This window comes from Atractosteus spatula, chromosome 18, assembly GCF_055471065.1.
Source record: "Atractosteus spatula isolate fAtrSpa1 chromosome 18, fAtrSpa1.hap1, whole genome shotgun sequence".
Taxonomy (NCBI): Eukaryota; Metazoa; Chordata; class Actinopteri; order Semionotiformes; family Lepisosteidae; genus Atractosteus; species Atractosteus spatula.
The window spans coordinates 16361781-16385806 of record NC_142723.1 but is presented as its reverse complement, the minus strand read 5'-3'; the positions used below and the strand labels follow the sequence as shown (position 1 = coordinate 16385806).

Genomic DNA, 24026 nt, shown 5'->3' with positions numbered 1-24026 from the left:
GCATTTGCATGCTGCAGTCAGTTTGAATGGTAAATCACAGTCAAAACAACCCAAATAAGAGTCATTGAAGACTCACAAATTTGCATTTGTAATGAGCTAGAAATCAGACAAGAGGCAGAGAAAAAGCAGGGAGACAGTCCTGGGACTGAGAAAGTGTTGGGACCCAGAGGACCAACGGCCAATGCATGAGTCTAGTCTGGACCGCTGATCTCTTCAAGGTCAAGTGATCCCCCAGAAGGCAAAAGGTTTGATTTATTAGTTCTCAAACCTACATCTCAGCTTCCACAAGGGCTTTCAGATCTCATGTTGATTTAAACAACCATTTTGCTGTGGCTCTCAGTGCAGATCTCAGTTTCTCTATGCACATCTGTGTGAACCACTTGGAATGCTTTGCTACTGAGAGGCAAGCAAGCACTTTGCTCCCAAAGGATGTGAGGATATGGCCTGGGGCTCTCTTGGGCCCCGGCTTGCATTGTCACTGTGGATTTTCCATCATGGCGCTTGATGGGGTTGCTTATACATGACCAGGGGTGAAACTCCCTGTTCTACTATCGTCCTTCAGCAGTGAAGACATTGATTGTAGCTCTTGACAAAGCAATAATTATTTAGGAGCATTTCTCAAACATGGCAACCCAAAGCACAGTATTTTGCAGACATGACACAGCACATAATGACATGTTGAATTATAATACTGAACATTCATTATTTGAAAGGTGAAAGGACCTTTTGCCCTTCACAAACATCTAAGATTGCCCACAAACCAGTGAAGATATATCCAAGTGGTATATAATTTAACTTTCATTTATCATAAACAATTGTAGCTTATTATGTCCTTAATATTCCACTTATTTGTTTGGTAGGTCTCTTGTCATCTGTGTCTGCTTTTATGCTGTCTATATTCTGATCCCCTAATTGGAAAGTTCGAAAGCTGAACTGATGGTAAATTTTCATTGGATCCACCCCTGGGGTTTTGTAGACTTCAATCAAATATCCCCAAACTTTCTGAATGTTTAGTTCCGTTCATCAATATTATTTGATAACTAATCATGTACTGCACAATAAACCCCCAAAAGCAGCACCCTGCCACACTAAAACAATTAAAAATGAGCTAATTACCCAGTCTATGTCTCCTGCGTTTCGGCAGTGCAGTATGAACAGTACTGTATATAACAAATTCACTAGATATCAATGTGCTCCATTTTATGCTTGGTAGTTTGACAAGGCTGACTAATCGGTATGTCAAGATTTCTCATTCCAGGTTGGCCAGGCTTTCTTATACTGCTTTTCACGGGCCAGATATTGATTCAATGGGTAGGGTGCAATGATTCATTTCTTAGAACGATTCTTGTCAACACTAGTAGGACAACAATGCAACATAAAAATATACAATAAAAAAACATTCGCAGTGTTTGCAATTTGCCTGCCAGGCCCATATTAATAATTTAGTGAACTCTTGGTTCAGTAGCTGTACCAACACCTATTGACTTTATGAGAATCTGTGTGCCTAGTAGCATTCATATCCTAAAGTTCACTTTCTCAGTTTTCCTGTTCTGTGATATAGCATTTCCTTGCCAGGGCAACATGTAAAATCAAGCTTCATCAGATTTGTGCTGTGTATTTTTGTTTTTCCAGTTTTATCACTCCATCAAGTTTTTATTAAGTGCATCTATCAATTATATTGTATGTTACGTTACATATGCTAGCTGGCAGCTATTTAAAGTTTTGAAGAGTGGCCATTGAATATCACTGCAAGATACTTGACCCCTGTTAAGAAACATTTTTGAGTTTTTTCAGTGGAAAAGAAATAGAAAGAGATAGAAAAAAGAATAGGCAGGTACTGTGAAGTGGAAAAATCAGATGTCAAGTATGGTGTGTGTTTTCATAATATAAAACAGAATGCACTCCTGTACATATATCACTACTCCTACAGTAATTGATCCTGTACATGTGAGCAGAGATCAAAGAAATCCAACCTGCAATTAGTATAACATGGGCTGGTGAGGATGGCAAGAGTGGGAAAGGAGGAGCAGAGTAGAAGGGTAGAGAAGGACTTTTTCACTCTGGGAAGAGCTTGCCCCCACTTACAGGACCTCCTAGCTTCTTGCTCCACTTCACTACAGAGCATGGGAGTCTATTCCACTCAGCAAATGCAGCTTATCCAGCATAGGAATCTTCCCCTGAAGAAACACTGTGCTGCTGCTGTCAGAACTCTGGACAGTTCCCTCTGCTTCCACTCCACTGGATCCTCCTGCTGTTGAGTCTTCAAGACTATGGTTTGTTTCTACAAGAGAGATACAGCTAGGAAAATGTAGGAATACAGCTGAGAAGGTGTCTTTTTAATCATGACTTCCTCCTGATCCTCAGTTGGGACGGTCAGAGCACTTATTCCACTGTCTTCGCACCAAATGATTTGAATAGTTTGTTCAGACGCAGCTTCTCGTAAATCACGGAAAACTTCAGTCCTAACAGGTAAATACCTGAATTAAACTCAAACACAGGAGCACTAATGAAAGTCACAGATTATTTAATTAAATCAGTTCGATCTACTAGCTGAGCCATCACCTGGAACCCATGATGCAGTCTCTCTGGACTCTGGTGATCGTACACTGAGGCGATCCGAGCAGGGTAGGAAAAATATTTTGGCAGAGCTGTAGTGGAAACGGCGGGTGGCCGTGTCAGCTGACTAATACATTTCGTTTTTTTGAACCGTTTCCTGTCCGACATCAAGACATGAGCCTCATATCCTCCAGCTGCTGGAGCAGGACAAAAGCAGGAGTTTCCTCTCCTCCTCAGCTGCAGAGGGGAGACTGCTATCAGACAGCAGCCAAAGTTCATCTTCACTGTTTCCAATCTCCTGTCTGTCAGACTTCCTTTGTCTTTCAGTGGTTCTCCTGCTGACAGATATTCACTTCCACATAGGAAAGGATGGCTGATTAAACCATGATTTCTGATTTCGTGCTCCCTCTTCTTTACTGGCACAGCAACGTAACATTACAGAGGACGCTGGACAGGGAAGCACCCGCTAAAGAAAGGGTTTCTATAGCAACAGAACAGGAACAGAAAGCCACTGGCAGGCAGGAGCCTTGCAGAAAGGCATTGTGGGTGGGGGTCAGCTGGCACAGGTGGGGGGGTTCGGGGGTGTTGGGACCAGTGGAAGAGATCCACATTTTAAGGGTGCCGGAGTAGTATGAAAAGGCTGTGTTTGGTTCACTTGGAGGAGTACTACAGTACATGGGATGAGAGAGGCACTATCGATTCATCCCCTCACAGTAGCCCCCACCAGCACTCCAGGCATGGTAGGAACGCTCTGTTGCTTTTGAACATCACATTCCTTCTGCACGGTGACATGCCTCGAGCAGAAGAAGGAAAGTCTATGTACATCGTATTAACATAGAAAAGGCAGGAGCGCTACACTTAGTAGAAGTGATTGAGATCAAGAGATCTCCGAGGCCAGATGATATCATACCAATTGTACCTAACGAAACAAGACAAGTTTTTCATAGGCCATTAACAAAAATGTTCTCAGCCAGGACAGGTTTAATACAAATTAACTAGAAAATTGCTAATCTACAGCCCATAGACAGACAGGCAAGAAAACTGAAAGTAACAATAAAGCAAATTTTCTCTTAAGGTTAGGGAAACAATAATTAGAGCTAGAAACTCTTCTGTATGTCAAAATGATTTTAAAGGGAGGTTGAGGTGGATTAAAAAGGTACAGTAGATCTTGCTTAACTACCTCATAAGAGTTCTTTGACTAAATAGTAACTAGAACAGAGCATTTGATATATTTAGATTTTCAGAGGGCTTCAGATAAAGTTATTATTTAAGGTTACTTCCTACATTGCTGGCAGTAGCATTCGAGATAATGTGTGTGTTTGGTTTGGGAACTGGTTAATGGTTAGAAAAGAGAGAGGACTGATAAGGAGTGAAAGCTCAAATTGGAGGACATCATGAGTCACCCTGCCCTCTATCTACATTATAGCATAATTAGTAAATGTACACAAGACTGGGGGAGTAGCAAACACTGAAGAAGCTAACTTCTAAAGATTTAGGTAAATACCTGCTGTAAAAATAAATATAGAACTAGAAACACTGGACTTGAAGAGATTAGTTGTGAAAAAGATGTGTTTACTGTATGTCTTCTGGTTGAAATAGTAAGATATAATGTTAGTTTAAGTGCAAAATTTAAATCAAATGCTGTTAAAGTTATGCAATGCACTAATAACACGTGTTGTAGGATATTGTTCACACTCTTAGTCACAACCTTGCAAAATAGACACAACTGCTGTGGAATCAGTCTAGAGCAGTGTGATCGGATATATTTCAGGGCTTTTTCATCTTGACCTGAGAAGGATGAGGGGATGTAATTTAGCTAAATCAATGTGGGCCTTCTCTGAATCAACAGTGAAACATAAACTGGAGAACTCTAGTGGATACTATGTGGGTGTGCATTTAAAACTGAGAACAGAGAACAGGGGCACTTCTTTTCACAAGGGCTTGTGGGAGTCGAGAACAAGCTAACCAGCCGTTCTGAAGCTGATACTTTGCCTCTTTTCATGAAACAGCAGCATGAGGTTCCTTGAATCATTTCAGTAACCACAGTAACCAACAAATGAGCCCAGAGAACCAAGTGGCCCCCTCTCTTTCGTACGCTCTTAAAAGGGGGCAAAGTTGAGCTAGCTGAAATTCAGGTCACTGATAAACTTTTTTTTTCTTTTGCATTGCAGTGCAAAATTAAATACATTCCAAATGTACAGTACCTCAGGTAATATGCAGCAAAACTACAAAATGTGTTCAAAAATGAGGTAAAAAGAGGACTGATCTATTTTGGGTTTTATTTCTATGTTTAAGGAACAGAATGTAACTATATATCAAACTCAGAAAATGTTTATCCTGCTGTAGGTGTTTGCTTTCCTGGTCCCAGAGGACGAGTGAGTGGACAGATTTTCCTCCCAACTCATATAACAACCTAAATCAGTTTGTTACAGCTAAATTGGACTAATATAACCACTTTTATCAGTCCTTCAGGTGCGGGTACTTCAAAGTGACCTAAGAAACATGCTGGACCATTCAGAAGTTTGTAGATCCTTGCTTTAACGTGTCAAGAGGACGTTTGTCTGTGACAAGGCTTGAGATCCTTAGAAAGTTTAAGCCTATGCTTGATTATTTGTTTTTTCCATTCTTTCACATTCAACTATGAGCTTGTTTTCTCCAGCCTGTGATATTTTCCAAAACAGTAAGAGTTCAGGAGTGTTCATCTTTCCCCAGTCACTGCGCATGTGCTGTGGGAAGTTCTGATCTTGATGACCTTGTTCCCTTCAGTCTGCCAGAAAATGTTCTCCTACGCACTTTGCTTCCAGGCACGGTTTTCTCTTGGAAAAGGGGGAAGAGAGAGGGGGTGACGAGGAAGGAAGAGATGCAAAGAGAGACACAGAGCCAGTGGAATAATATTTGCACACCATCTGTCTTTCCAAAGCTAAATAATGTAACTCACTTTCATGTTATCACCCTGGAAATAGTGGCAAGGCATGTCTGAGCATATTCCACTTGAATTCAACCTCTCTATTTTCCATTGTGCTAAAACCTATTGTGCTACATGTCTGACTTTGGAGTTAATAGGAAAAAGGGTATGAGAAAAAATGCACTCCTCCCCTTCATTAATTAAGCAGTCTTTTCAATTTGCAGAGCCATTTTTAAAATGGCAATGTATGTGTTCCAATATATTTTAACAGTTCTGTATTATTGGTAGTTGGAAGAATATCATAGCACACTATACCTATATTCGTATCTCCTAGGTGACAGTAAAATCAATGTAAATTGAAAGATTTAGCATGCAAATTATAGGTGGGCATGCAAAGTGGACAGACAGAGAGACGGCGCAGCTTTTTTCCAGAATCCTGTGGTGAGTGGTACCTTTCTGTCAGCTGATTTGGATGCATTTACATTCATGTGGGCAGCACCAGTGATGTTGCATGGGTTGCTCACAAGAGTCTTCTGGAGCTCAAATAGGGGTAACCTCCCCGCCACTCCTGATGTCTCACTCTTGACAGGCAAGGGCAGCGAGAGAGAGCCCATCGTTTACTGCTGTCAGCAACACCCGGCTGCGGTGTGCAAGCACGTCAGCCGCAAACAAGCACATACGGGGGGGTTCTGTGGCGGCAGGCTGGGGGGTGTGCCCTTTGTGGCTGAAAGGCTGGAGAGAGCTGTGGTTAGACAGGAGGTCTTGGCAGCTTCCACTGAATGGTCTCAGCTGCAGGTCAGGAAATAAGAGGCAAGGGGCACCCCGGCTGGAAAAACACAAATCCACAACTGGCAGCAAAAAACAGCCATGAATCTGTAATGGATTCTGATCAAATTCTGAAGAGATGTGTCACAAGCTTACGAGCAAATCTGCAGGTGATGATATTAATCCAGCACTTTACTTTTGACATAATTATTTCCCATGTGCTAGTGAGATATTTGTTATGTCTCGAGTGATATTTAAAGTTTTTTGAGCTTGAAATACAGTATCTCCTTGGTAACTTGACGGACAGCTGGCAATACCAGACACCCCTTGTCCCTTTATCAGTCCTCCAAAGCAAGGGCATACTGTATACATACTGTATACACACAACACAGATGGGAAAATAACCTTCTGCAAACTTGTTCCAGTCATTTCATTCTCTTTCAGAAACAAAGAGCCTTCTACTATAAGCACAGGGTTTTAGGTAATGCCTATACTGCCGTTTATCAATGAAAGCATCAAACCATGTCTGTGTTATTGATGGAGAAGTGCCTGATAACACCATATTGATTAAAACGACTTACTCGAAACCACGTTTCTTCGGTTCTTTAGAAAGAGGGAGGCTACAGTATTTCGGCCTACGCAGAGCCTATGAAGCGCCTTAAATCAACACTGGCTCCTTGATTTTTGTTCCAGTTGAAAGAAAAGCCTGCTAATGGGTAGCTTGAACGTAGCTTTAAGGAGCGAGGTATTGACCTTGACTCTAGACCTCCATATAAACGAGCGGCATCCAGCAATCAGTGTAACAGATAGAAACCGAACACTTTTACCCGTTGTCCCCGAAGGCCGGTCTCAAAGGGGCTCGTTTCCCATTGTGGGCGGCAGCAGAACATGTTGGCTTCTCTGTTAGAGCGCTGTTCAGACCACAGTGTGACTGGGGTGCTTTTCGATCCTAGGTCATGGCGCGCTGTTCTCAGTGGCTGGCCCTCTTCCTGCTCCTGCTTTCCCTGCTAGGGGGCGGCTCCTCCCAGAATTCCAGCACCCCCCGCGGCTGCGGCCTGGGCCTGCCGGCGTCCTACACCCCGCTGTGCGACCTGGAGGCCGTGTGGGGCATCGTCCTGGAGGCGGTGGCCGGGGCCGGCGTCCTCACCGCCCTGCTGCTGGCCCTGGTGCTGCTGGGACGCCTGCCCTTCATCACGGAGCCGGAGAAGCGCAGCCCCGTGGGGGTCCTGCTGCTGCTGCTGCTGGGCGTGCTGGGCCTGTTCGGCCTCAGCTTCGCCTACATCATCCGGCCCGACGAGAGGGTGTGCGTCGCCCGCCGCGCCCTCTGGGGGGTGCTCTTCTCCCTCTGCTTCTCCTGCCTGCTGGCCCAGGGCTGGCGGCTGCGGAGGCTGGCGCGTCACGGAAAGAGCCCGGGGCCCTGGCAGCTCTCCTGGCTGGCCCTCAGCCTGACCCTGGTGCAGGCCATCATCGCCACCGAGTGGCTGGTGCTCACCGTGGTGCGGGAGGGGCAGCCGGCCTGCGGGTACCTGCCTCTGGACTTCACCCTGGCCTCGACCTACGCCCTGGTCCTCCTGCTGGCCTCCCTGGTCCTGGCCGTGCTCTGCCTGTGCGGGAAGTTCTGCAAGTGGAAGCGCAACGGGGTCTTCCTCGTCCTCGCCTGCCTGCTCTCCCTGCTGCTGTGGGCGGCCTGGTCCGGCTTCTACCTGTACGGCAACCGGGCCCTGGGCCACCCGCCGCTGTGGGACGAGCCCACCCTGGCCATCGCGCTGGTCTCCCACGGGTGGGCCCTGCTGCTCCTGCACGCCATTCCCGAGGTGCACTGCTGCGTCCGGCCGCCGCCCCCGCCCAGCGCCCCGGACTACTTCGACACCTCGCAGCCGCCCCCCCGCCTGCGCGAGACCAGCTTCGACGAGGACGTGGCCCTGCCTCACCGGCCCTACATGGAGAACCAGGCCTTCTCCTTCGACGAGCACAATGCAGGTACGTGCCAGCGCACGCTGCCGGACACGGAGCCAGGCCTTTCGCACCGGCTGCCTGTGGAGGTTCAGAGGGGAGCAGCACAGCTCTGTCAAACACTGGCTCCGATTTGAGGGGCAGCAGGGTGCTGCTGGGGTGAGAACTGATGCCTCCCAGTTCAGTTCTGCACTTGGGGTGTTGTAGTTCTCTCAGGGTTTGCCATCCTGGTGCTTCAGTTTTCTCCCACAGTCCAAAGACAAAGGCTGGCAGGTGGATTGGCTTCTGGGAAAATTGGCCCTGGTGTGAGTGTGTGTCTGTCCGCCCTGTGCTGTCCAGGGTGTGTTCTGTCTTGTGCCCATGTGTTGCTTACTGGGATAGGCTCAGGCTCCCCCGTGACCTTGAATTGGACGAAGAGGTTACAAAATGGATGGATGGGTAAAATTCATCTGATGCTCCGGGCTTGCACCAGTATTGCTTGTGCCCAGGTCTGCTGTCAAGATGTTTACTCGGCAATTAGCTCTCAGCGGAGGTAGTCTTAAATGGTGACTCACTGAAATACTCTGCTCCCTCTGTCTTCTGTCACGTGCAACAACGAAGACAAAGAAGCAATGTGCCAAGGCCTATAGGCCTTCTCCTTTCACTGAAAGATTTTTTCTATAAAAGCAAAAAAGCAGCTTTTTTCTTCTTCCTTTAATTCCGCAACGAAAAGCCCGAAAGTCGGCAGGTGTTAAATGGATCAGAACCCTACCACGGCTCAGGACAGCTGCTGACTCTTTGAATTGTCTTTTTCAGATATTTGTCGGTCTAGAAATGTCTGCATTAATCTGCAGTTCCACCCAGGACACGGAGAACATGTTCCTGTCTTTGAAGGCATTCCAAGTTTGTCACACATCACTTCACTGCCTCTGCCACACATTTCGCATCCAACTTGCAACTGGGTCGCCTACTTGAAGGCAGCTGAAAAATTGGCACAGATTATATAAACAGACTTCAGCTAAAGCCTGAGACCCAGATTCGTTCCACACATTAATCCATCCATCCTTCCATTTTCTAAATGTCTTATCCCAGCAAACAATGGGAGGAAGGCAGGATACGCCCTGGATGGGACACCAGTCCATGAGTCCATCCAGCCCTGAGGCTGTCAGAAACCCACACACTCGCTGTGCAGCCCCAGTCTTGTTCCACATTGCCTCTGAATATATTTTCTCTTCCATGTACATTATCAGGGATGATTCTCACAGTTTGTCTGCAGTGTTGCCCTTTTAGTAGTGGCTAAAAAGCTTTCTTGGGCTGAGAAAGGTGCTGGTAGTTTGAAAAAAAGCACAATACAATTGCTCTGCAAAAGGGCATTCGTATTATTTAAGGGCTGTACAGTACACTGTAATAAAAATACTGTAATAGTGTAATTGTGTGGAGGGCTGGGTGTAGCATTGTTGTCTTCCAGCGCTGGGGCCCTGAGTTCAATTCCTGGAGTGCTGTCTGCGTGGAGTTTGTATGTTCTGCCCGAATTACCTCCAGGTGCTTCTGTTTCCTCCCACAGTGCAAAGACATACCTGTAGATGAATTGACTTCTGGAGAAATGGACCCTGGTGCGAGTGTGGGTGTCTGGCCTACGATGGGCTGGTTATCCTGTCCAGGGTGCCTGTTGCTTGCTGGGATAGGCTCTGAATTAGTTGAAGAAAACAGAAGGGTGCAAGCTTGTGTAAAGACGACAGTGTAAAGTGCAAAATATACTAGTGCCTTCCAGCTTGCATGAATTCCAGTTTACAGGAGGGTGTGTGGAATGTATCTGTTGTGTACCTCAGGGAGTATCTGTATTTTCTCACCTGTTAGAGGAACTTGCTCTTAATGGGCAGTAAAATTATCCTTCAAAGCTCGGAACTGATTGCTTATGCTGCAATATAAGTAGCCACGACTTGGATCAAGTGACTTAATGCCAGTCAGTTGCTAGGCACCAATAGACTATAGGCCCTGTTAGTTGTTGGAACTTTGAGGTAATTGTGAAATCATGAGCTAAGGCGTGTGCTGTGAACAATAAAAAAAAGGAGGCGCCTTTTTTCAGAGGTACGCAGACTTTTAGGAAAAACTCCTTACCTCTTGATAAATTTCAAAACTAGCATTCTAGCTTCAGTGACTCTCTAGCACAGTTGTTATTGCATTTGTCCTGTTTTGCCCATTAAGAGTGTAGTCTGTGGTGTTTTTTTAAAGATTGTGGAGGTTCTGTAGCAGCTGAACTAGTGAAGACCTGAATCTCTGTCTGATTGAGTTTCCCTGGGTGCTCCTCATGCCCTTGGTGTGGGGTGGGTCCAGAAATGTCCAGGGGTAATTTTTGCTGTCCAAGCAACAAAACATCTGTGGGTTCCCCTGTGCCTGTTAGTTTCCACTGTTATCAGTAAACGATTCGTCTCTCTTTCCTTTGGTGCATTTGGGCAGCTGTTTTCCCTGGAGCCTTGCAGGCTGAAAAGACAGCTGATGTTGACTGTGCAAATGTTGGAGGACTGATGTATGTAGCCTGAGTCCTCCCAGCACTGGGGCAAGGGATGGTGCAGTAAGATGAGCTGGTTAACAGTTGTCAATTCCAAACCGGGAAGTGAAAATAGGGAGATTCTAATTAAAAAAAAAATCCTAGCTGCTTCTGGAAAATCAATGAGACTATTTACTTCTGGTGGCCACATGTGCTACTAACCTGTGTCTTTCATAGCAAGCCCCCTGTTGACGACACATCAGTTTACCAATGTCAAGTCTGTTCACCTGAAGGGTGTATCCTGCCATGTGCCCATTGCATGCTGGGATAGGCTCCAGCTCCCCCACGACCCTGTACTGGACAAAGTGGTTAGAAAGTGGATGGATGGAAGTTGGTTCACTTAATTGTCAGAGACCTGCGACACAGTCATTTTCCTGATATTAACTTTGAGAATTTGTTGAGTTATTAAGTATCAGCTTCTTCTGATGCTCGGTTAATCTGTTGAAATTTAAGCTGAGGTGAGAAGGGGCTTGTTAGATTGTACTGGACATCTGCTAACTCTAGAAAAAAGAAGAACTTGCGTCGCACAGTCAGACTCCCAGAGGTGATGGAGCAGCGGGAGCCTGCCATGCCAGGGCTGCTCAGCCTGAGTCGAGTCCGGGAGATGGGCTGTGCCGGTGCTGATGTCTGCCCTCCTCTGTGCCCACAGCTCTGCGGGCAGGGGGGTACCGCAATGGCAACCTGGGCTCTCGCCCCAGCGTCCCCTTCCGCAGCAATGTGTACCAGCCAACTGAGATGGCGGTGGTGCTCAACGGTGGCACGGTGAGTACGGCCAGCACGCCGGGGGCGTTCGCTGTGAAGGACAGAGACGGGTAGTGGTGGACACAGATCTGCAGGGACTTGTGAGCCAAGCTACTGTTCTGTAACCAGTGCCAACATGGCTAATGAACAATAAGCTCTGAACGAAACACAGAGATACAGCAGGGGCCATTTGCTTAAGAAGCTGCTTACACAATCACCTCATTATTAGAGCAGTTTACCTGGCATCCAAATCACTGTAAGAAAAGGGTGGCAACAAGGCAACACTCTCTGTTCTAATGCAATGCATAAATGCAATCATCTCAGATATAGTCGTGCCTAAAAGTCTGTATTTGATCTGTTTGGGTTTTTGGTTTGTATAAGCGACTGTTTAAAGGCAGTCAGAATCAAACAGTGGAAAAGAAGAGCTATCCTTTTCAGAGAGGTTTCCACAGCACCAGCTATTTCACGTTCAAGTGATCTGCATGACTATAAGCATCTCTGACAGCAGTGGTCCCTGGTGTTTCCTATATTTGGCAAAGAACTTTTCAAGTCCACGTTGTTAATGTTACACAGTGTATACAACTGTCCCAGCCAACATTCTGCAAGGGTAAATTGGACTGTAGGTGCACAGATGACTTAAAGCCAACTGGAACTAGAATCAGGGAACTACAGATGATATTATGAAATGTTAAACTACAAAGGCTTGTCCACAAAAATAAGCTAATTTGCAGTGTGTTCTTGCCCAGAAAACAAATACTGCAGCAAAACTCTATAGACCAGCTGTGGATATAAGTAAAATACTTAGACCAATTTAAATCTAAATTTTTAACATTCTAACCGTCATTCAACTATAATTTTATAATCTTTTTAAAAATTGTTCCACATTGTTGTAGAATTATGAGCATGTGTATAGGTGCTGTAGTTCTCTCAGTTTCTATTATCACTCTACATTGCTTAGAATGCTACAGCCTCTGGAACAAAAACCATAATATTGTGTTTTGTATGTCTTCTTTGTACTTTCATTGCATTACTGCTGCATTATGGTTTTAATGTGATATTTTTTCCCAGGTTTATTTGACAGTGGATGGGATCAACAAGAGTAGCCATGATCAGAATGCAGTAAATTAATACTACTCATGCTACTAACACAGCAGGAACTCACACACAAAATATTTTAAAAATGTGAAACTTTGATATTGAACAATACTTAACTAATTTTGACCACCGGGGATAGGTAATTCAATTGATAAGAAATAACATATTGTAAAGTTTTCTTTCTGATCTTACATCTTCTGACATAAAGAACACAATACTGTATGTTAAAAAATAAGCTGAAATGGTCTGTATGGCTTCTTTCCATTTGTTCCTTTGAACAGATATTGATGTAGGAGAGGCAGACAAGACCCCCACGTTTTTAAAATACACCCACTTTAAAATTTAACTGCTCTCATTTCTTTCAAGAACCAAAATTAGTTCCTTACAAAATGTACCAGACAGCACACCTTTCAGGCAAGTCAGAGTGGGCCGTTTTCTTGTTTTATGCTTAAAAATCATTGTTGGACAGAAACCACAGAATAAAAATGTGTCACTCGGAGTCAGGCCCCTAACATGCTCAAGATTCGTTTTACATACACAGGATCGGACTCCTCTGCTCAGTGCTCTGCCCGAGTCTGTTTGCTCTCCAGGGTGCACATACCAACTGGGCTTGGAGTTCCACAAGGTGATGTCGAAGAGTCTGGGCAGGAGGGGGTAGCAGCTGGAGAATGAAAAAGCACTTCAGCAGTTTGTCAGTGCCTATCTGCTGACTCTTCTGACTGCACGCACACGCAGGCACCTCACAGCTCCCTGGTAGCCCAGCCTGGGCTGAGTCTGTTCCAACAGTCCCCAGGATCAGCTGTCAGACTCTGTCAGACCGGGAGACAAATGCCTTTCCTCTCCAGCCCTGCTCAGATCATCTCTTGCAGCTGCTGTTGTACAGTACAGTCCCCCCCTCCCCCTTCAGAAACAGCATTCCTAGATCACTGCACTCTTCTCCGCCAACAGGAGGTCAATACAGCTATTTTGCACCCAAGAGTTACCTTGACCCAGTAAAACGATGATTGGCAAAGAACAATGGTTTCAGGAGCTCCCAAATTAGTCATCCATAAAGAACTGCCCACCTGCAGTGCACTATGTTAAAATCCAGGTGAAGTTACTACCTGGCTGTGAGCCGGACTGCCTAAGACTAGTAGCACAGCGCCGTTCAGACGCCACCAATATTGGGGGGGTTGGACTCATCTGAAAAGCCAGTCCAGTCTTCTTGCCTCTTGCGCTGGTGCTATAGCTGTGAACTGAGATCAATAATTAGCAATTCAAAAACAGGGGAAGTATTACTCAGACAGTAATGCAAAATTTGGAGAGGAGCTCAAAACTCACATGTAGACTGACAGACACACGGGTGTGCTCCAGTGGTCATGTGTGTGTATCAGGACTCCTGCCTTGACGTCTAGACAGCATAAACCACTGCGGCAGAGGAGGACCTGGTCCCATGTCCTGGCGGAGTTAGCCGCTGTCCAGGGAGCTGAGCTGGGCGTGCTGGGAGATCAGATCAGCCGGGATCAAATCCCAGGAAATCTGCCCTCGTCACATGTGGATAGCCATCCCATGCTGTTCAGCTGTATACTAGTATGAGCTGACCAGCCCAGCCAGCACATATCTAACCACATGCAGCAGGAGTTTCTATGTAACTGGCCTAAATAAAGTGAGGTGGGCAGGGAAGAAGAACCTGTGGCGTTCCAGGGGCTGAGAGATTGTGGCTGGCGACTGACTTCCTGTCCGTCTCTCTCACAGATCCCTTCTGCACCCCCCAACTACACAGGACGGCACCTGTGGTGAAGCCAGGAGGAGTGGGGGTGACCAGTCTGCGGGGGACCAGGGGGTGCCAGCGAGTTCCCCGGGGCACCGGAGCTACTTGCAGGGTTTTCTTTTGGTGGCGATGTGGGGGGGGGAACGGGGAGAGCCAACAGGATCCCCTGCACTGACCCTGCGGGCCGAACTGTACAGAGAGGGAGCAGGGAGGCAGAGTGCTGCTGCTTGGCTTCGTAACCGACTTCTAACACATTAACACTGCAGAGGACGGGCGTGTGGAGCGCGGAAGGGAGAGGACTCCAAAACTGCTCTAGCGCAGTGCTGAATTTGCACCAGTTTCCAATTCGAACCCTGTTTAATTTCTAAAAGAGAAACTAGCAGATGACCAAAAAAGCTGACTTCTACCATCTGTGATACCAGAACACAGAACACGAAATGGGACACAGAATTCAAACGCATCGTGAGCTGTGACTTCGTAATGGGGTTACCCCTGTCTAACACCTACTTACTGTATAATTCAATGAAAGTAGGGTCGTGAGAATATAGAAATAAAAACATGTACACTTCGTTTAGTAGAAGGTGCATTACACCAGGTTGTAGAATTTGCCTTTAAAGGGGTGTAATAAGCACAACACTGATTTATTGAGCATTTGAGGACCCAGAAAAAGCGTTATGCTACCATCAATGAACCTTGGTAGCCTAACCCCATACTGTACTTTAATCTTTGTTACTGGCAAAGCTGTTTAAGCATTTTTATTTTGCCACAACAATACTTGCTAAAAGAGACTCCGCTGAGCTCTAAAAACTAGAACATGGTAGTCTGAAGTGGATTTTCCCGAGCAATTAAAAGCGCTCCCCCAGAAAGTAAGCTCTGGTGCAAACTGAGCACGCAGCAGAGTTTGACGGAGTGGTTATTGGGTTGGGTTTGCTTTGTTTGAGGTGGCTGGTTGGTTGAAATGTAATGGGTCTGGTCCAGCAGCAAGAGCTCAGCGCAGAAAACAGCCCCAGTGGATTCAAGTCAGAAGCAGAGTCCACCCTCTTTCCCAGATTTCTTATGAAACTGCACCAGCCTCCTCTTCACCTCAGTGCTGCTGGACGCAGTTCCATCCCATTTCATGCAGTGGTTGGTACCTAAATTAAGTGAAGGAAACTGTTGCCACATTGTATGATCCAGTTGCGGCCCTGCTGTTAAGGTGAATGCTTGTGAGGATTTTTTAAACGAGAGAAGAAACTTTAGAGAGGTGCTGTCTGGCTGTTTTTAGTGGTGTTCTGCTTTCTCTTGTAAAAACAAAACCATGTAACTGTTTTTCCTCTGGGATTTCTCTTGCTGCTCATGCAAAGTGCACGTGTTTAAGCTATTTCTGCACCTTTTTCTTCTTCCCTCAGTGAACTTTGAACCCTGTCATCCCTCAGTGAACTTTGAAGCCCGTCAAAGTACTCCACCTGTCGTTTCTGCTCTTTTGGAATCTCAGCTGTTCTGATGTTTGGTTTGTTTGTATTTGAGATACATATATTTTCTTTACTAATGGAAAATGGTTCACTTTGTTCTTTGCACACGTTTGTGGTGGATCGATCACCACCACAGGAGAATTCCTGAAAATCCCAGGAGTTATCTGGAATGGATGTCACATTTCTTTTAAATCTTCTGGGAGAGAGCCTGGGATCTGGAATAAATGGCCTCCTAAAAGCAGTGTGCATGACAGATATGAATGGACTACAAAGAAGGACACCTTTGGAAAAGACTGGAGTCAACTGGATCTCCAAGTCACTGAATGAAACAGGCTGCCATTTAGCTCCCTTTCTGTTTTGATAATTTTTATAGATGTTTCTTTTTGTTCAGTTTTTACTGTTTTCTTTTTAATGCCTGTGAGGACTGTAATGTAAGCAGCTGCTGTGCGTTTGTGGTGTGCGTGGGTCAGTGCGAGGGCACTGGGATAGAATGGGAGGGTGGGGTGTGTTAGTGCGGTCAGAGCTCCTGACTGACCATGAGTGCAGCAATTTGCCCTTCTCACACACTCAAAAACACATTTATACAGTGCCTTCCCTGGAGCCTCTGATATTAAAAAAAAATAACTTGAACAATGGTAGCGGTGATTTTTTTTAAAAACAAAACTGAAATCCCTTGATAGATGATGCCTGTTTTCACAGTTGCAGATAATGTGTGTAGACTTTTGTATCATGAAAAGATAGCCATATTCAGGTTATTCAACTGATGAGAGGCAGTGTGCCAGATATGAAAAAGAGAGAACTCCTAAGTTTGTTTGCAGAACTGCATTTCCTTGTTCTAATTCATGTGTGCTGGGGCAAGAGCTTATTCAGTGTCACTCATCATGGCGGGTGACCCAAGCTTATGAGAAGTGTTGGTCATTGATAATAGGGAAATGCTGGTGTGGCTGATGTTGTACACAGTCAAAGCCCAGTAACAGACATTAGGGGTTTGAAGAAGATCAGTAGTTTCTTTTACATTTCACCCCATTTCTTTTTCTGTAGTGCTCTTTAACCAGTAGTTGAACAAATTCTGATACAACATTATTATTGCCTTTTCAGCTGATGTGTTTGTTTTTCTGCGTGATGCAAATACTTGTGACTGAGCACCCATGATTCTTAAAATACCACAGCAGAACATAACAAAAATCTTTCACGTTTCAAAATCTTCGCTTTTTTATTGTGTGCAGTCCCAAAACACAACCTTTATCATTGAAGAAGGAATAATGGGCTCATACTGTTAATCACACATAGCTTTGTTAAGTGCCTTGGGACAACCTTGTTGTGAAAGGTGCTATATAAAAATAAATTGAATTTAATTGAAATTGAATTAATCAAAATAAATCATCCTAACACTAGTTCAAGAGTAAAGGGCAAAAAAAGCATATCTTTAAGAATGAGCTGGTTTTGCGCACATGCCCCACAGATATACTGTAGGTTATTAGTGTTGCACCTTGATGAGTAGATCTATAAATACTAACATGCAGCTGTCCAGGAGATGAAAAATGAATCCGGCTTGTGGTATCGTTTCAGATAGTCGTTTCAGATAGTCAAAGTTTAGGTGGATACATGCCAGTCTGGAAAGAGCTGTCACCCCCACTACACAGGACTGACAAACACAAGGACAAAGAAAGGAATGAAATGTCACACCAAGCCTGACCTTTGAAAGCTGACTCTGAGCTAGGCTGTAGGAACTTCCTCAAGTCAAAGTGCAAAACAACAGGCAGATGAAGAGGAGGGCTGCTCATAAAAAAGCTAGGAAGGGCTGCTGAGCCATTTTATGTGTGTTTGGCCATGTTGTGTTCACTGGAAGTTCCAGTCTTTAACTGTGGTTAAAGCGGATGATTCATTTGGACGGTGTTGCATCTGCACAGACGTTCTCTTTGTTTGGTGGGTTGTGGGTTTTAGGTGACTGATTGGGTTGTAACCAGTAGGGGCTCATGGGAGACAGAGTTGCCTGGTGAGCTTTACCCAATGTGATCTGGCAGAGTCAGGCAAGTGGCTGGTTCATTGCTCCTAGCTTATGCTCTGAGGGGTCAGAGGCGGCGATAGCATGGTTTCAATGATTTCCAACACTAGCTGCAACAGTTTGGTTGCGGGCCTGAGTCACGTTTTGCCAAGCAGAGCAGAGACCTTTTTAACAGCTGTTCATCAACATAAAGAGGAATGCTGAACATAGAATAAATGCATAGAGAAATCTCTTTGCCCAGAATTCATTTTCATTGTCCCATTTCAGTCAGATATCCGAAGCACTCAGGTGCTGTCGGTGATACTTGGCCCTCTGAACCTCACAATTCAAACCCAGTTGTATTGTGCTGTAATATGAGACAGATGGCCATGTGACTCTGTGGACAGAAAGAATCTATGGCACCTTCCAGGATAGGAGTTGTAACCCCCAAGGGACAGGGGTGCATAACATCTGACTGCCTTCATCTCCCTGCCTGAATTCAGATTGAAGTCTCCTCTCCGTGGCTGAATTCCAGCTGGTCCTGTGATCCAAGTGTGCAGTACACCTCAAAGCTGATTCTACCGAAACTGTTGAGTTACTGAAAATGGCATCACAATCCCGGATGAAATCAAAGATGCTCGACAAATGGAAACAGTTATTTTGGCACCATTGGTGTCGGTAGACAGATGCTCGTCCGGTCCTGCTAAACAATTTTTTAAGAAAGAAACAAGAATTTGTGTAACAAATGACCGGATCTGCAAAAGATCGATATTGCTTTCTGAAATAAAATAACAAAAATAAATATGTATGTTACACTTAAGTAGAGGACAAATAATGGCGTATAAAGTGATGAAGCAGATATTAATACAAGTGTGTGCGCCTTCACTGCATTGCTAGGCCTCAGGTGTCTCTCCATTATAATCTCCTGTATTCTATGCCTTTTGGGTTCAGTGGAGCAGAGTGTCTGTTTGCACCCAAGAGATCATGTAAAAACACAGAGAGGCTCAAGGGAAGGAAATGGGAATAAAGACAGGAGACAGAAGTCAGGGGTATTCGACTTCTTTTCCCTTTTGCACAAAGACTAGAATTGAGTGCTTGAAAGTGCACTGTATGAGACAAACACCTTTACTGTCATAATCAGCAGGGGAACGGGAAAATATTCTTCTTTAATGTGATGTGATTCTAGAGTGGCACTGCGTGCAGGTTCTCAGACCAGAAATGAACATGCCCATAGTGAGGTAGTGAAGTGCTGTCTCATCATTCTGGTTCAATATTGTACCGTGCCATTCCTGGACCTCTGATGGAGGGTAACTTCTTCTGAAATCTTAATGACTTTGTTTTGTGTTCCGCATTATCTGTAGCTGCGGTGCAAAATGGGAATTGTAGAATAAGAAATCTTTTTTACACTAGGAAAATAAATTGATAAAAAAAATTCCAGCCTTGGTATCTTGCTGATACTATATATTACTTTCAACTATATAACTGAAATGGTTCTATATCAAATGTTGCTGTTTTTTTTTGGTCATCCTGGACAAGTTCTGGACTGACTTGCGATTTTACTTCTCTGCCTTTAACAATGATGATGAGCAGAACAACCTGTCATTGGCAGATGTAGTTCACATACAAAACTGTTTTTGACAGTCTTCTTTTAACCTTTTTTGACAAGCATTTGATGTAAACAAATGTTGTTGATTATCAAGATACAGGTCTTCAGAACCTTCTAAGCAACTGAGAGCCCTATGTTACAGAAAGACTTGCAAGGAAAGTGTTTTTTTTTGCAAAACAAGGTTTTCTTTTCAATGCCTCAGTCCTGCAGGTTATTTATGCTACAGTGCAAAGACAGTAGACACAAAAATCTTGCATTCACACGGATCACAATCTTCAAGACCCTGATCGCAACTCAAGGCAAACTGTACGTAAGCAGACTGTATGAACAGTTGTAGCTAATGCTTCACAATTACCATTCACATCCAGATGTCCCATTCAAGGGTGTTCCTCATCATTACCCTCATTCTCTCCCCACTAGAAGCCTTTTAGACCTCAAAAAGACTATTTTTTTCTACTGCAAAATGCAGATCTATCAGGATTAGCATTCATTTTAGAATGGCTAAAATTCCATGGCATTGTCTTAGAACAGTGTACCAGCATACAGAGGAAAATCACCACATGCTTGATATCCTGGGAGCTTGTTAGCTCACTTATCTAATTCAAACAAAAATGAAGAGGGTGTCTGCGCAGAGCAAAAACTCTCAGTGCTCCAAGCCCATCAGTCCTTGCTACATCTATTTCATCTGGAGGAGGATGGCTCAGAAGTGTACTGGAGAGTTCCCTGTGATCAAGCACCAAGGACAGAGATGCTGCTGAAGCTTACTCGTAATTCGCTGTGCTCTGGGCTGTCTTTATCACTGATGAAGGCAGGAGTTCAGGACTGATGGAAAGAGCTAATTGGATATTTAGCCCCGGACTGACCCTGGTTCTGTGAGTAATCAGCAGCAGTTCAGCTCTGATTACCAAGCTCTCTGGACTGAATCCTCTAGGAAGAAAAACAACTAAAATCCTTAAAAAACGGCATGTAAAGCACAACACCCCTACCATTATTGCACTTTGTTAAGGGATTCTGTAAGACTTTCAAGAGCTTGTGTGGTATTTTTCACGTCAAGCTTACTTTGGTGGACTTTTCTAAAAACAGTCTATTGCTATCAATTAAAACAATCCTTATGGTATGTGGAACAGGCTCATACATCCATTCTCTAACCATTTCATCCAATTTAGGGTAACGGGGGAGTCGGAGCCTATCCCAGCGAGGAATGGGTGCGAGGCAGGGTGGCCCCTGGACATCCATCATAGGACAGACAAACACACTCTCACCAGGGCCACTTCTCCGGGAAGCCAATTAACTCACTAGTATGTATTTGTACTGTGGGAGGAAACCAGAGCACCTGGAGGAAACCCACTCAAACGCAGAGAGAACATACAAACTCCACACAGACAGACCCCCAGGTCTGGAACTGAATCCAGGACCCCAGTGAGGCAGCAGTGCTAAGCACTGCGCCACCATGCCATCTGCTGTGCTGCACACTTTCAATATGATCTAATTACTAAACAAATTGCAAGTGAGTGAATAAATCAAGAGAGCAAATGGAAACCACTCCTGCTGAAGAATGCAGACATTACCTGCTGTACACAGGCTGAAGGAGCGTATACATGCATAAATCATTGCAGGGATTGTGAAGTATTTCCCCAGAAGTGCATACATGACCCCACACACATCAATCGATTGGTTTTGATTTGGAGAGATGCTTTTGGAGCTCTTCCAATGCGCTCTAATAGAGCTCCATTAATGTGCGGTACTGTGAAAGTACAACAGAGACATGCAGAATCAAATATAAAGCAAAATCAAGGCAATCAGCTCTAAATAATTACAGGAGAATCACAATCACAGCCGTATGTACTGGAGTTTCAAGTGCTTCAACGTTCTGATATTTACATAAAGGTAATGCTGTAGTTGCACAGACAAGGCCACAGTTGAACAACTACATTTTAGGTATGCAATTACATCAAACAGCACTATTAAAAAATATACCAGCTACAAGAACATATCATCACGGTTATAATAAAGGTAATATGGGCATTCATAAGAGGCTACTCTAGTCTCAGCCCTGACTGTAGACTTGAATTTGGGCCAGCTGGAAAGAGCACAGCTAGTTCATTACTTAATTTCTCAGTTTCATTTATAATGTCTTTCTACCGATCTTTCTTACCTATCATGTATATTTTCCTACTCCATTCTTGGTTTCCTATAATTAATTTAGTTGGATTTTTCCTCTATTATTCACTGACTGTTTTTTTCTTATGTATTTGGGTATTTAGTGTGTTAGATTTGTCTATGTTTTAGTTCTTTTGTCTTTAATGTGATCCACGCGATCATTTGACTGAGCAGTCAGTGTGTAATGTGTATAGACCACTTTACCTGAGGATAGCCACACGTACCAAGTGCACTGCTGTCACGTTTTGATTGGTGGATGTAGATCACATGGTCTGGGGTTTATAAGCCCATCTGTGGTTCAGGTAACAGAGAGAAGACAAGGGAAACAGTGGAGGACAAGACTACAGCCAGAGGGTATTGACTGTGGGCCCTGGGGGGAGATTTAATGAATGCTGTTTCTACGCCACGGGGAAAAGGGGTAATACCCCCTGTAGGCAACCAGGCACTGAATGTTATCAATATTTTCTGTGCAGTGATAATTTTCCTATATCAGTAGTACTCAGGAGAGATTTACTCACTTACTGTAGGACATAGGCCCGAGTCTCTTTCCAACCTAAAGAAGAGAAATTGATCTTAAAAAGGGCAAAGTACCCAAAACTTAAAGTGTGAAGTTCTCAATATGAATTTTCTTTTGCTGCAGGATTGGCCAGACAGGCCTCATAACACCAGTTTGTGTCTGGCTGGTCATCTCTGAGCTTGAAGTACTACTTGGTGAGTGATGCCTCGGTCTTCTTCCACTGCTGCAACATGGAGCATTTTATTAAAACAATAATGAGAGTAAAAAAAGAAGAAATTAGTTTTTTTTTCTGTGATCTAAGACCATGAGGTTGATCAATGGCCATTTTCTACTTTTTTTTTTGTCTGCTGGTTAGGTCCTACAGTGTGTACATCTGCTTAGAAAACACTGCAGGCAAGCTTGTACTCTCCTTAAGCCTACTCTGAGCAATACAAATTTCCAATGTATTTTGTATTGCTCTCCCTCAGCTAGATTCAGCTCCTCAAAACTCTTTTGTGAACATTAGTTTTCTCTCCTACAATAATATCTGTTCTATTTGATGGTATATTATACAAGACTGGTCATGCAGCACAATTGCACAGATACAGATAACATGGCTGTTGTGCTACAGTGCACTGCTCTCCACGAACATGCATGGCATCAGCAAAATGTTTTGAAATCTTTTGTAGCTGGTTGCTAATGTCGGCTCCCCATGCAAGGCAGTTTTGATCCCTGTCAGGTCTCACAATTTGTAAACGGTGATATAAATAAAGAGCAGCTGCTGGAAATGTCAAGCATGCCTACTCAACGATGTTAGCCCCTTGCCTCATGGGTGTTGGTACAACAAAATGGGGTGAGGTTAACATGCCTACATCACTGTAAAACTAATACTTGAGGACACATTGATAGGTGCAGTAGGCTTTTATTTTTGTTTGGACCAAAAATACCACCTTAACAAAGATTTTACAGTTTACTTTTTCATGCTTAGTTTCCGCCACATAACAACCCCATTTTTTTAATGACTTCCAACATCTGTGTATAATAAAGGTATAACAAATTTATCTAGCCTTGACACAAGCGTTACAGTACTTGTACGGTCTTCTACAAAGTAAAGACGTATTATTCACTTATATAATGACTTGTAACACAATGTTTAGACCAATTTGTTCAGAATTATTTTTCAAAATGACGTCCTGGTCTGTTTCCTTGTTCTGCTAGTATTCCCTCAAAGCAACCAGTAACTCCAGGGGTTCTGTGTTGACAGAGACTGTGTGAGCCGAGCCCTTGCAGAGAAGGCCATGGGTCTGCACTTTACCGTTAGGTCACTGCTGGCTTCCTCTTACACAAATCTGCAAACCAAGAAAACTTCATTACTGAAAATTGGCGACATTAACCATTTAGACAAACTACTACTGAAGACCTGACAGGCAGCCAACTCGGATAAAGGGGATTGATTTAAAATAACTCATGGGATGGAATATCTAATCTCAGGACACAATGAGAACTGAGCAGTTGTAATTATAGGTATAGAAGTGATGTGAGTTGCACACAGTTTTCCAAGCCTTTCCTCTAACCTTTCTTTGCCCTTATAACGATGGGGTGGCTGATGATGCTGTTGGGGTGCCTTGCAGAAACTTTGAAGTATGCAGAAGTATGCTGGGTCAAATATTGTTTTCTCAAAAGGGTGGGGCTCCTAATGTTCTGTACTGAATCCACATAACCTTCAATAAAAATCAGTCTGGTAATTTGCAGCATTGATTTGTATTTTGTATTTGGAGAACAGAGAAAATGTCCTGACAAATGCTGGTAGACCCTTTTGGGGGGGAAGGAATTCTACAGCAGGACTGCATGTATGCTGGGGCCCTGGGTTCAACTCTGGACCTGGGAGTGCTGTCTGTGTGGAGTTTGCATGTTCTCCCTACGTTTGTGTGGGTTTCCTCTGGGAGCTCTGGTTTCCTCCCACAGTCCAAAAACGGGTAAGTGGCTTCTGGGTAAAAAAAGACCATGCCACCCTGTAGTATAATTATATTTTCCAAA

The 24026-nt window shown here is 44.3% G+C and overlaps 1 protein-coding gene across 1 annotated transcript in view; it reads left to right on the top strand.

The window, feature by feature from the left end:
• The window catches only part of LOC148818706 (G protein-coupled receptor family C group 5 member B-like), a 33600-nt gene extending 9869 nt beyond the window's left edge, over positions 1–23731 (top strand). The window contains exons 2-4 of the mRNA XM_088936557.1: positions 7180–8206; positions 11356–11468; positions 14277–23731. Coding sequence (XP_088792683.1) covers positions 7183–8206; positions 11356–11468; positions 14277–14321 — 1182 coding nt within the window. The 5' untranslated portion in view covers positions 7180–7182 and the 3' untranslated portion in view covers positions 14322–23731. The remainder of the gene's footprint in view (positions 1–7179; positions 8207–11355; positions 11469–14276) is intronic.
• The last annotated feature ends 295 nt before the right edge of the window (positions 23732–24026 follow it).